We start from the raw sequence: 13,161 nt of genomic DNA on the forward strand, positions 1-13,161 counted from the left end.
GACGTTGATAGGAACTGAGTGACTTCTTTGCCCGTTGCGGACAACAGAGTAAAGTAGCCTAGATTGTTGAGATAACAAAATGAACACCATCCCAAATAGGGCGATGAACAGATGTAAGTGGTGGAGGATGTGCTCCCCCTGATGGCTCTAGTCAGTTACTGTGACAACGAAGATAATACCGTATATAAACTTAGGATAGTGTTAAAGGTGTGAATATTTCTCACCCTCATCTATATATACAGTTAGTGTCATTGATTATTGTGGTACGCTTATAGGGACACATTTGGGGTTCGGTCAAAATGACCTAGCAAGTGCAACTTAGACCTACAAGTTTCTGAAGATAACTCGATCCAATACAACATCCAGTGCAAACAAAAAGACAAGATTTTTACCTGTTTAAGTAACAACCCATTACTGCTGAAAACGGCCAGTGGCGTCCCAGTGTTGTCGCATGCAATGTAGAACTCCTCCCCGCTGCTGATCTCCATGGCAAACATATGGCCCTGCACAGTGACAAACAGTCTAACTGTACGGTACTGTGTACTTAATCCACTTTTTTCTTTTTTTCTTTGGGGGGGCATTCAGTCAGCAGACACCCCCAGTGTTGTAACAGATATTACCAATATTTCCTGCATTGACTGTTGATTATATTTACTCATCGATGATGTCAATATTTTCCATGGATGCACATTTATCAAAAGACTAGCATTATACTGTAAATTTAAGTTTTGGAGACTTTCAATTGGCCAGCCTGGGCAAAACAATTCCTGAGTTACCTGTAGGTCGTAGTAGAGCGAGGTGATCTCAGAGCTGGAGTGGTTGTACACGTGCGTGATCCTGGTGGGGTAGTTGAGGTCAGCGTAGAAGAACTGCAGGTGCTGGCCGAGGCTGTTTCTGGAGGACACGCGCCTGCCTAGACCATCATAGCGGTACTGGATAGTCCAACTAGCTGCCTTGCTGTAAACCCGGACTAGGAGGCCTGGGGGTTTAAGGTGAAGGAAGCCAAAAAATACAAATAAAATCACTGACTCGCAAGTCAATTTAACTTCCTTGATTTCCACCTCGGTTTTACTACCAAAGGAGGCAGGGTGCACCTATGGAAACTGGTGATAAACAATGCGGCATGTTGTCCTTCCCTCGTCTTACCTTTGGAGTTGTATTCAAATATCTCGGTCCCTCTCTGTCTCAGGAAGCCGTCCTCGTCCAGCCGGTACTGGACGTCTCCGAGCCTGGTTATGCGGTCTCTCAGGTCATACCGCAAGGGGGTCAACCGTGCGCTGTTCCCTGGGTTCAACAGCTGCAGGTTGCCGTTCAAGTCGTAGTTGTACCTGTGTTGGCGGGGCCGAAATAGTGCATATAGTTGAGTTGTTTTAGATTTGACGCCTGCATTTTTTATACATACAGGTACTCCTCACTTAACAACCGAGTTCCGTTCCTAGGACCAGGTCGTTAAGCGAATCGGTCGAGAAGCGAGGAGCCGCGTTATTTCACAGTAAGGGGGCGTGGCCATTGCGGACACTAGTGTAGTGAATACTGACAGACTGGAGGAATGAGACTGAGACTGAGAACAGTGATGAGATGAGATGTATACAATATATGTAGTGTATATAGTATATAAAGTATATATAGTGTATATAGTATTTATAGTATATATAGTATATATATAGTGTATATGGTAAACGTGGCGTATATAGTAAATGAAGGGTGATGCGAGATCAGATGCTTGACACTGAGCACAATGCAGACAGGTCAGAAGTTGCAAATCCGAGCGGTCGGTAAGTAGGTACTTTGTTAAGTGAGGAGTACCTGTATCGTTTAATATGAGAACATTGAACAGGGTAATATTATTTGCCATACTGCCCAGCCATAGGTCTAAAATCACACGAATGTATACATTTACAAAGGTTACCAGAAAACTGTCCTTGGGGGAACATAAGGCTTGAATGGGACAACATAGAAATTCTGATTGTGAAAACATTGATAATCTACAAGGAAAATCTGATATGGTTAAGTTAGTACTTAGTATAGTATTAGTATAGTAGGTAGTATAATTACCGTACGTAAGCCAGACTGTTTCTTGGTGTGCTGCATACCACTTACATACTGTAACAAACTGCGTGAATGTTTCTGAAAAATCCTATTGAGATTTCTCGTAGATATGAGTACTCATATTTCATTAACATACTAATAATAAAAAAATTGAAATGCCTAATAACACAACTTTTATTCTGATTCCTTATAGCTATCTTGCACTTGAATCTTGGGAACACAAATTGGGGCGAGGTTGCCCCAATGCTCGATTTATGCTTTGATTGTTTCTAGCCTGTCATGTAAGTTGCTTTGGACAAAACTGTCTGCTTAATCAATAAGTGTAAAATGTAAATTTCTCTCTTACCGCCACATCATCTTCTCATTGAGGAAAACGGTCTGCAGCTGCCCGTCCGCGTCGTACTCGTAGCCGTACTTGGTGGTGTTGGCGAACGGGCCGATTTTGATCTCCCGCTTGGTGACCCGGCCCGTGTTGTCGTACTGAATGGTGATCCAGTACATCAGCGACCTAAAGATCTCGTACTGTATCTCCTTGATACGCCCGTGCTGGTCAAAGTGCTTGGTGTAGGTCATCACGGCCGTGGAAATGATCTGACGCCGCAAACGAGAATGGGGACAGGTTTTATTTTTTTTCTTTTGGAAGAGACGTTAGAAAGTTCTAAAAGGTTTTTAAAGGAGAGGCCAACTGAAAATGTACATTTGGCTTTTGTAAAACTGTGAATTTTATCTGGAATTTAAATCTGGAACTTTGGAGGTGAATTTCCCCAGAGATGGGTTCAGATCGGGATCTAATTCACTTTCAATTTGTGAACGTTGGAGGAATCCTGTCAATAGAACTAATTTGATCAATACCTCATTCTGCCGGGCACTAAGCTGCAGCTGCCCCACTGGAGTGATGGCAGGAGGATATCATAAGCACGCTGATTTATCTTATTTTTTTTACTTTGGGAATGGCGGGAAAAAAACTCACATAGAATGGGTGCATGCAATCGTGCACACGCCCATTGCTTTCCACCAAAACAAATGAGTAAATTTGTTTTGGTCTCCGTGTTTGTGCTTTGCTTTACACTACCACTATATAAGTAAATGGTCCAAGCCACATCACAGGGCAAAGTAATAATGTAAAAATTAAAATTGTAATTTTAATTGAACATAGGGATGAATAGAATATGATACAAATAGAGTCAGTATAACATGCATCAAGATTCAAGATTCAAGAGGTTTATTTGTCACATACGTTCATACATGTACGCAGTGAAATGTGTTCATGTATTCCTCCTCCACGTAAACAAACTTCACATGGTGTGGCGGATGGGATGGCTTGTGCAGCCACACCTGATGCTCGTTTGCTGGGCTAACACGTTTAAAAACCCCGTCCACACACTCAGTCAGGATGGGAGCCCTGTGTCATGACATGTTCCATCTGCTCCTGGCTAATTCCACCTAGCCTCATCTCTACAATAAACTGGTGTTATCAACCCCCCGTCGTCTGTTACTCTGTGCCGGAGGTCCCTGAACACGCTACTTGGATGGCATGTGGTGGCGATTCTGCCACAGTACCCCTTTGTCCGGCACACATGGTTTCTATGACGTGTATGAAACCGGTTAGAATAAAGACAGTGCCTAACGCCTATAATTAATCTCAGCCAAATTATGAATCCATCATGGAAGCCGGCCGCAAAGCGAAGCAGGTGGCGACCCTCACCTGGTTGATGTCGTAATAGATGACCCCGAACTTTCCAAACTGCTCCACCTTGCCCGAGATGTCGTCAAACTGGTAGAGGTCGATGGGCAACGGTGTCTCGTTGATTACCGCCTGCATGCTGGTCACCCGGAAGCTGTTGTCATAGGTGTAGTCGAAGCGAGCGTTCACCATGCCGTCCTCGCTGAAGCGGAAGATCTGCCGGTCCACCAGTGGGCCGATCTGCCGGTAGCGGATGGAGCAGATGAAGCCCTCGCTCTGCAGGTTGACTGTCTTCAGCACGCCAGCCGTCTCATCGTAGGTGAAGCTGACCCGTGTGGAGTCGTACAGGATCTCCGCCAGCTTGTTCTGGGTGGCCGGGGTTGAGAAGGTGGCAAAAGTTGAACAACAAATCTATCTATCTATTTATCTATCTATCTATCTATCTATTTAAAAGAAAAAAACCTTGAAAAAATGAACTGATCAATTGAAGGTACCTGTCTGCGGTACTTATACAGGATGCGGCGACCAGTTCCCAGGTGAGAAACTCTAAGGAGCTGGTTAAAAAAACAATTACAAAAACATGTTCAGGACATTACCCAGACACACAGACTCCAGTACAAGCCCAACTTCACATTATCCATCAAAATAGAATACCAACACTTATACACAAATTAATGAAAAAATAAATGTTATTCTGCCTAATACGGCGTCTCTCAAGCTCTCAAGCTTGGGCTTGAGAGAAGACAATTTTCAGACCTCAGGTCTAAGTAAGAACTTCAAATACTGTATTTATCTCACTTAGAACACATTGAATGTGAGAACTTGTGTTTTCCCTTGACGGTCTGCATCAAGGGAACACAATTTAACATTACCGTGGGGGGGGGGGTTTGAAGCACTTATCGAGGATTTCCATCATTTTCCTGGAACCCTGTGCTTCATACAGGACTGATAGGGTGATGTATTTTTTTACTGAATGACAAAAGTTCTGCGGGGAGTAAGCCAGACGCAGAGCCGAGACATAGTTTCATATGACAGGCGATGGAGGAGATGATTGGCGCTAAAGCAACCTCTTTGCGTACGTGCTTAGTTATGTAATACGGGATATCTCCTGTCCCAGATTAGTATCTCCCTTCTTTGCCAATAGCTCCATGCTCTTCATGCTCGCACCCATCCAAAAATGAGGCACTATGTACTCCATACTACATGTTCTTACCGCCATCCAGCGTACTTTTTGTGTGCGAGTAAAAAGAACAATGTATGACCGGATACACTCGATCGTCATACAGTATACGCATGCCATTGCCTTGCAGCACGTTACAGGTTGATGACAACACTGCGTAGAAGGTTTTATCGGTGTCTTGCCCTCACAATGCATTGTGGGATACACTTGCCAGCGTAGCGTTCCGTCTTTGTGTCTATTCGCTGGTAGTATGGTTTCGACATACTAAACTCATCTAATTTGGCATGATAATAGTAAGTTAGTATGCCATTTTACGTGTTGCTTACATTGTTGCTAGCCTGCTTGGAGTCACGAGACATTGGATCATCAGCCTCAACCAATGAAGGAAGAAAGGATTAATAGACTTGCTCTACTTTAGACATGGGCCAATCCTGATGCAAATGAACTACTGTTGCCATTTACGATTGTAATTCGGTGGCAAACAACAATGAGTCAAGGTTGGAACCATCCACACACACACCTGGCCATCTTCAGAGTAATCGACAGTCACCGAGGCGTTGCTCTCAGGGGGGCGGTAGATGTTCCTGTAGTAGCCAATGGATCGTACAGTCTGCATGGTGTGTCTGGCCACGCTGGGCATGGTCACCGCTGACAGACGGTCCCCAGAGTCGTAGTCGAAGATGTACTGGTGCTGGCTGTGCAGGAGCAGAACCATGGACTAGGGAAAGAAGAGGGGGAGTATACTGTTAGAAGAGTGCTGAAATTGAACTGAAGACACTGGACACTAGGGCTGAATGATTTAGGAAAATAATTGAATTGTGTTTGAGACCAATATTGCAATTGCGATTTTGTATGCAATTTTTTAAAAGTTCATTATCTTCTGTAATATTCACTAAATACAAGCAATAAATCATTCTAAAGTATGACCAACACAAACATTGATTCAGTCAACAAGTAAACTGTGTTATGATGAAATTAGATAAATTGATGCATGAATTGATTTGAATAACATATCTTTATTCAAATATTGAATCGTAAAAAGAGTAGGATCATAGTAGAATATTGACTCAGTGATTTAATTGTTCGAATCTGAAAGTTAACATAACAAACCAACAGAAATATGCAGTGTTTAAGCAGAAATGTATTATTTTTTTATAAAAATGTTGCGCACCTACATCCACATACACGGAGCACAGCTACGGCCATTAAATAATAAAAAAAAAAACGGAAAAAAACAGACGCATTATCCTGAAAGAGGCTCTGTCCAAACTCTACAGGTGTCCTGCCAGCAGCACACGCCACACACGCCGGCCCGGGCCGGAGCACCAGGTCTCACCGGAGGGCAGCGTGGAGGGTTAAAATAATCGCTATAGGCAGGGGCTGGGGGGAAGTCATGGAGAAGGTGTCCCCATTACGCATGGTTGCGTTCCATTAGGAGATAAAATTAAATAAAAACACACTGTTCTGGCGCACCAATCGCGAGCACCCCATCGCTGGCACGCGCATTGTCTGTCCCATCGGAGAGGGAGACAGGTCTGCAAAATGTGCCCCGATCGCTCCCTCTCGGCACCCCCCCCCCCCCGGGGTGGCATGCTAGGCGTCCGCGTTTCTCGCCTATAGGAAGAGACAGTGGACCCTGGACAGTGCTATTTGGTTAGATTGTGTAACATAAACATAAAAGAAAAAAAAAATTGTATTGCAGGCTTTGCGAATTGAAAATTGCTATTGCTATATTATATTGCTATATTTTGTTAAATTGCACTGTCGGTTTGAATTTGATTAATCGTTTAGCCCTACTGGACACAGTTGCTACATTTGGGACACTAGCCTTGTATGTGTTTGCCAAGTTTAGTTATTTAGAGAGAGAGAAAGGCAGGGAAGCGAAATTAACCTCCATGAGTAGCTTTTGATCTCGGCTAATGGAGCACAAAGCAGGTATTAGCATCTACTGGCCCTGTTTAATTAAGTTCCCCTTGACCTCTCAGCCAGATCTAATGGCAGAGAGGGCATCTGTGTGGGAAGATTCTAGTGTCTGCGTGCCCGGTGTATTGGTGAGAGCATGAGAGAGAAAGAGAAGACAGATGAGAAAGAAAGATGGCTAATATCAATCTGAGCTGCTGTAGAGGGATTTAATCGCAACAAGGTTCAATATTCAAGATTCAAGATTTTTATTTGTCACATACATATACATACTTTCATACATATATGCAATGAAATGTAATGCAACGCACCCGGTGATAGCACACAATATGTCCTAGGAAAAAAATAAAAAATAAAAGTAGAAAATTCCTTTCTAATAGACCGACTAACTGACTCCTAAAACGTAATACAGTAAGTGGAATACTTATAGGATAAGATAAGAATATATAGAATAAAATACAATAAAAATAAATTTAAATAAAATGGAATAGATAGAGGGAATATGCCTATGTATATACAGATATGTGCATTTAAAGTGGCATGTGAATTAAAGTGGCATGTGAATGTGAATAGTGTGAGGTAGTGTTTGGGATAATACAGCACAGTATACAACAGTACGGCGCATCAATACGGCATCACAAACAACCCTGAACAGTGACACAGTATGCGGTACAGTATGCTACATACAGTACAGTAGGTAGTGGAGCCTAGTGTATGGCTCAGTTAGGACCCCTGGTGAGGTCAGCGTTGACAGTTCTGATGGCTTGAGGGAAGAAACTCCGTCTCAGTCTCTCTGTTCTTGCTGCGTGACTGCGGAGGCGCTTGCCTGACCGCAGCAGCTGAAACAGTCCGTTGTTGGGGTGATGAGGATCCTTCATGATCCTACGGGCTCTGCTACTACACCTCCTGGTGTATAACTCCTGCAAGGGGGGGAGGGTAGTTCCAGTGGTACGTTCAGCTGAACGCACCACCCTCTGCAGGGCCCGTCTGTCCTGGGCGGTACAGTTCCCAAACCAGGCAGTGATGTTGCCTGTCAGGATGCTCTCCACTGCTCCAGAGTAGAAGGACTTGAGGATCCTCACCGAGACCCGGAATTTCCTCAGCTGCCTGAGGGGGTAGAGACGCTGCCTCGCCTTTCTCACCAGAGTGTCTGTGTGAACAGTCCATGTTAAGTCCTCTGTGATGTGGACTCCCAGATATCTGAAGCTGCTCACCCTATCTCCCGTAGTCCCATTACTCCACAAGGGCGCGTGCGTCCTCGATTGTGATCCACGCCTAAAGTCCACAATCAGCTCCTTGGTTTTGCTGACGTTCAGGTGGAGGCTGTTGTCCTGGCACCAGAGTGACAGGTCAGCCGCCTCCTCGCGGTAGGCCTTCTCATCGCAGTCGGTGATCAGGCCCACGACCACGGTGTCGTCAGCAAACTTGATGATGGTGTTGGAGCTGGACCTGGCCACACAGTCATGTGTGTACAGGGAGTACAGTAGGGGGCTGAGGACGCAGCCCTGGGGGGATCCTGTATTCAGGGTGAGGGAGCTGGACATGTACTTCCCCACCTTGACCACCTGGGGGCGGCCCGTGAGGAAGTCCAGGATCCAGGTGCACAGCGGAGCATTCAATCCGAGCTCCATCAGCTTGACAGCCAGTCTGGTGGGGACTATGGTGTTGAAAGCTGAACTATAATCGATGAACAGCAATCTTACATAGGCCCCCTTCTGGCCATTCAGGTGCGTGAGCGTGGTGTGCAGTACCTGGGAGACCACATCATCTGTGGATCTGTTTTGCCGGTACGCGAACTGCAACGGTTCCAAGGTGCGGGGAAGGGAGGCGCAGATGTAATCCTTAATCAGCCTCTCGAAACACTTCATGACCACCGAGGTGAGGGCCACCGGACGGTAGTCATTCAGGCAGGTTGGAGAGGCCATCTTCGGCACAGGAACGACGGTGGACCTCTTGAAACAGGACGGGACCACTGATTCAGCCAGGGAGATGTTGAAAATTGTGGTGAACACCGGAGCTAGCTGGTTAGCACAGGTCTTCAGTACTCGCCCAGATATGCCATCTGGGCCCGCAGCTTTCCTGGTGTTCACCCGCATCAAAGCCCTCCTGACCTCGTGCACGGACACTGAGAGTGCGCGCTCATCCCCAGCGGTGTAACTCCAATTAGCCGGCGAGCTAGCGATGTTGCTGCCAGACTCGAACCGCGCATAAAAGGAGTTCAGTTGGTTGGCCAGGGAGGCGTCCACACTCGTGGCTGGAGAGGAGCTGCTCTTGTAGTTTGTTATTGTTCGCAGCCCCTCCCACAAGCGTCTTGTGTCCGCTCCATCTGTAGCTCCACTGTCTCCCTGTACGTCCGTTTAGCGTCCCTCACCACCCTCCGCAGATTGTACGACGCCGCTTTGTAATTGTCCATATCACCAGATACAAGACCGTCGTTGTAAGCGGCCGTGTGCGCATTCAGAGCGCAGCGGATGGATTTATCAACCCATGGTTTCTGGTTTGGAAATATCCGAACTTTCACCGTGGGAACGATTTCATCCGCTAGCATAGCCACAAAACTTACTACAACCTCCGTAAACTCGCTGATGTCACTTGAACTTGTTTGGAACATGTCCCAGTCTACGTCAGTCAGAGCGTCCTGAAGCGCAGCCTCTGATTGGTCCGTCCACCGCTTCACTTCCCTCGTCATCACCAGATCCCGCGCGATCAGACGCCTGTAAACAGGAAGCAGCGAGATCGCGGCGTGATCTGATTTCCCGAAAGCAGGGAGCGAGACGGGCTTGTATCCGTTCTTGTAAGGAGTGTAACAATGGTCCAGAGTTCTGTCTTCCCTGGTGGCACACGTGATGTGTTGGTGGAAATTCGGCAGAACTTTTTTAAGGTTGGCCCTGTTTAAGTCCCCAGTCACCACCACAGCCGCGTCGGGATGTCTGTTCTGAAATCCGCACAACACATCGTACAGAACCGACAGAGCTGCGTCGGTGTCCGCTTGAGGTGGGATATAAACGGCTGTAATGATGACCGTGCTAAATTCCCGGGGGAGATAAAATGGACGGCATAGTATGGTCAGCTGTTCCAGGTTCGGCGAGCAGGAGTGGGAGAGGAATTTGGTGTTGTTGGCATTACACCAGCGGTTGTTTACCATTAGGCAGACGCCTCCACCTTTGGATTTCCCCGACTCTCCCGTTCTGTCGCTGCGGAACACGGAGAAGGCCTCGGCTGGACGTATGGCTTCATCCGGCACCAGTGGGTTCAGCCATGTTTCCGTCAGGCAGAGGACGCAACAGTTCCTCGTGTCTCGCTGGAATTGAATCCTCGCTCGAAGTTCATCCATCTTGTTCTCCAGGGACTGGACGTTAGCAAGAAGGATGCTTGGCAGAGGTGGACGGAAAGGTTGCGTCCTCATTCTGACCCGAATGCCACCTCGTTTACCTCGGTGCTTCCTCCGTGGGCCCGCTCGTGGAACAGCGGCTCCATTCTTGTTGTTGTTGTTGTAGTTGTTGAGAGTGTTCCCGCGTAGGATTTCCGCCGGCCACTCTGGTCCCACGGATAAAAAGTCCCAAAGTTGTTAGTTTAGGGAAATTTTTATAGCCATGAGTGCATCGCGGTCGTATGAGTTAATTGTTGATGTTTTTTTGGCGAACATTATGATAAAAAAAGGAAAAAAATACTAAAAAGTAAGAAAGTAACTGGAGCGCCTGCGCAGGTGACCGCTAGGGGCGGCGCCACTATCGCCAATTCATACATTTGACCTCTGATATTTATTTTTGTGAATTACAGTTGTTGACTACTTACAGCAGAGGAAAAAAAGTATATAAAAAAAAAGGTTCTGACAGAAAAATGTTAGGTCACGTTCACATATATGCAGTGTTTAGTCCGTTTGAATGAACCTGGGTGCGTTTACCCCGTTGGTGGGGTCCCTTTTGGCAGGTGTGAACGCAGTAATCGCACTGGGGTGCGGACCAAACAACCGCTCCAAGACCGTTTGCAAGAGGTGGTCTTGGACCGCTTCCAAGCGAACTGTAGTGCAGGTTCGATTGCGCTGAGAAGTGTGGTCTTTCTGGTGTCTTGGTGCAGTTGCTACCAGACCAGCCTATGGCTCTGAACCAAAGCTGGGAGCCACTGCTAATCAGTGAAAACTTCACCTGCCGTCCGTTGGCTCGCAGTGTTAACTTCCAACAATTACTAATTTCCTACCAGAGAGACAACGTGAGGCAGTACTCATTGGACTAAAGCAATGGGCCTCAAGTATCATCATACAGTCCAAAAAACGAACCAAAAGTATAAATTTTACTCTGATTCAGTCCAGGCAAACAGACTAATAGAGAGAGAAAGGGACCTTATATTTACTTTAAAATTATCTTTATTTTGCATCATTTGAGGTTGGCGTCTGGGCTCTACTGCTCATCACTCCTGGCTGGGTGCACAGCAAACATAGGCATGCTTAGTGAGCTAGTGATATGGTGGTGATGACCTTGATGCTCGATGCTGGATAGTCAAGTAGAGCCCAATAGGTGGATGCAGGGGAGGTGGAGGGTCTGCAGCAATGCAGCAAGCAAATAGGTGGGGCAGGGGTGATTGGCTACTTAAATAGGCCGGCCCATAAGGGGTGTGGAAGTGCCTCTGTGCCTCTCACTCCACTCCCCTGTCCATGGTTTGAACTACGGGGGGATTGAGGGGGGTCTGACCCCCCTAATTAAGACTTGGACCCCCCCAAAAGAATTCAAAACAATAGGTCAGGGGGTCGAAACATTTATATATATATCCTTCTTAACTGTAATTGTGAACATTACAATATATTTCCCATATTCATGCCTTGAAGAATCTTGTAATACCATTTCAGACACCTCTAAAGTGGACCATACTGTACCTTTACGCTGAGCATTGCACTCCGCAGTGGAGGGTGCGATCTTTTTTCCAAACAAATAAAATAAAATTTGTTTTTATTGTAGATGTATTTTTTTCCTCTGTTTTCTAATTGAATGAAACAAAAAAAGAAAGCCCTGTGCGTAACTGTGCGTAACAGGCACAGTCACTGTCTCAGTCACTGTCTCAGTCACTGTCGTACATCCCCTCCGCTGGAGAAAAAAGTTGACCACCCCCCCAATTGTCATTATATAATTCACACTCTCGTCTCCCTCTCCCCCTCCCTACCTCTCCCTCTGTATCTCTCTCCCCCTCTCTAACTCCTGCCACACCTGTCTCCCTCTCCTTATCTCTCCCTCTGTCTCCCCTGTCTCCCTTTCTTTCTCACTATCTCTCTCCCCCTCAATGTGTCCCTCTCTCCCCCCTTTGCCCCCTTTGTCTCCTTCTCCTTCGCCCATTCTCTGCCCCCTGTCTCCCTACTTCTCTTTTTCTCCCCTCTCCTTGCCTTTTTTCTCTCCCTCTCTCCCCCCCTCTCTGAACATCAGCTAAGCCACTGAAATTCCTCGGGGCCTTGTTTTCTCAGCAATCCACACTCACAAACCCTATGCAGCCTCCCATGATTATGTTCTAGAAAACAATGCCCCATGTTGGATTATTTGTCTAGATCGCTCTCCCCTCAGGCTAATACACGGACACACACACTAACACACATAAATAAAACAAAATCCCAAGCTACCCTCGCTGTCTCGTCCTCCTCATCCTCTTGATATTTTTATTTCCTAGCCTCTGTACTTCTTCTCCCCTCTCGTCTCCTTCTCTCCTCCCGGAGGTGCAAGCTAGCTGTGTATGTGCACAACGCTCGTAACTATTGTTTTTCCTCTGCTAACTGACACACTCCCGTGGTTTTACTCGAGGGACGGCACTTCAGTAACTGTCTCTTGCTTTTAACCAATATTTACTGCAGGAAATTCTCTCTCTCTCTCTCTCTCTCTCTCTCTCTCTCTCTCTCTCTCTCCCTTTCTCTCTCTCCAAGGAAGCTATTCAACAAACTGAAATACCTGTGTGCCATTCACCTTTTGGGTACTTTGGTCATCAAGGTTCATGAAACAAATGTGTGAAATTAGGAAGCAAATTCACAACTTTGCTTTGATTGCACAGCTTTTGCGGCGGCTAAACCGGCACAAATCACAGAAAAAGTGTAATTCAAAAAGCACCTGCAAATGGTGAAATGCAACTGTGCTTTCCTTTCAGTGCGCCGGAGCTATTTGCGCATATATAAATGAGGTATTATTCATACATTTGGTGCAAAATTTCTATGCATATGAGCCTCGTTGCAAATAGCGTCCAATTCACAAACACCGGAGCTAATAGCCACACACAGTTATAGCGGTTTTATTACCAGGAGACCACAAAATAAAAAGAGCTGCACGATTGTCTTCAGAGAGCTGGTACAATTGAATCT

General features: G+C 46.2%; 1 protein-coding gene across 1 annotated transcript in view; it reads right to left on the reverse strand.

The window, feature by feature from the left end:
* The window catches only part of LOC307228932 (teneurin-3), a gene marked incomplete at its 5' end in the record, with an annotated part of 375,882 nt that overhangs the window by 7,060 nt on the left and 355,661 nt on the right, over positions 1–13,161 (reverse strand). Inside the window, 7 exons of the mRNA XM_079998784.1 lie at positions 393–503; positions 777–979; positions 1,147–1,328; positions 2,396–2,640; positions 3,755–4,099; positions 4,228–4,287; positions 5,434–5,631. Of these exons, the coding sequence (XP_079854910.1) occupies positions 393–503; positions 777–979; positions 1,147–1,328; positions 2,396–2,640; positions 3,755–4,099; positions 4,228–4,287; positions 5,434–5,631 (1,344 nt within the window). The remainder of the gene's footprint in view (positions 1–392; positions 504–776; positions 980–1,146; positions 1,329–2,395; positions 2,641–3,754; positions 4,100–4,227; positions 4,288–5,433; positions 5,632–13,161) is intronic.

The sequence above is a fragment of the Zeus faber genome (assembly GCF_960531495.2).
Source record: "Zeus faber genome assembly, chromosome: 4".
In the NCBI taxonomy this organism is placed as follows: Eukaryota; Metazoa; Chordata; class Actinopteri; order Zeiformes; family Zeidae; genus Zeus; species Zeus faber.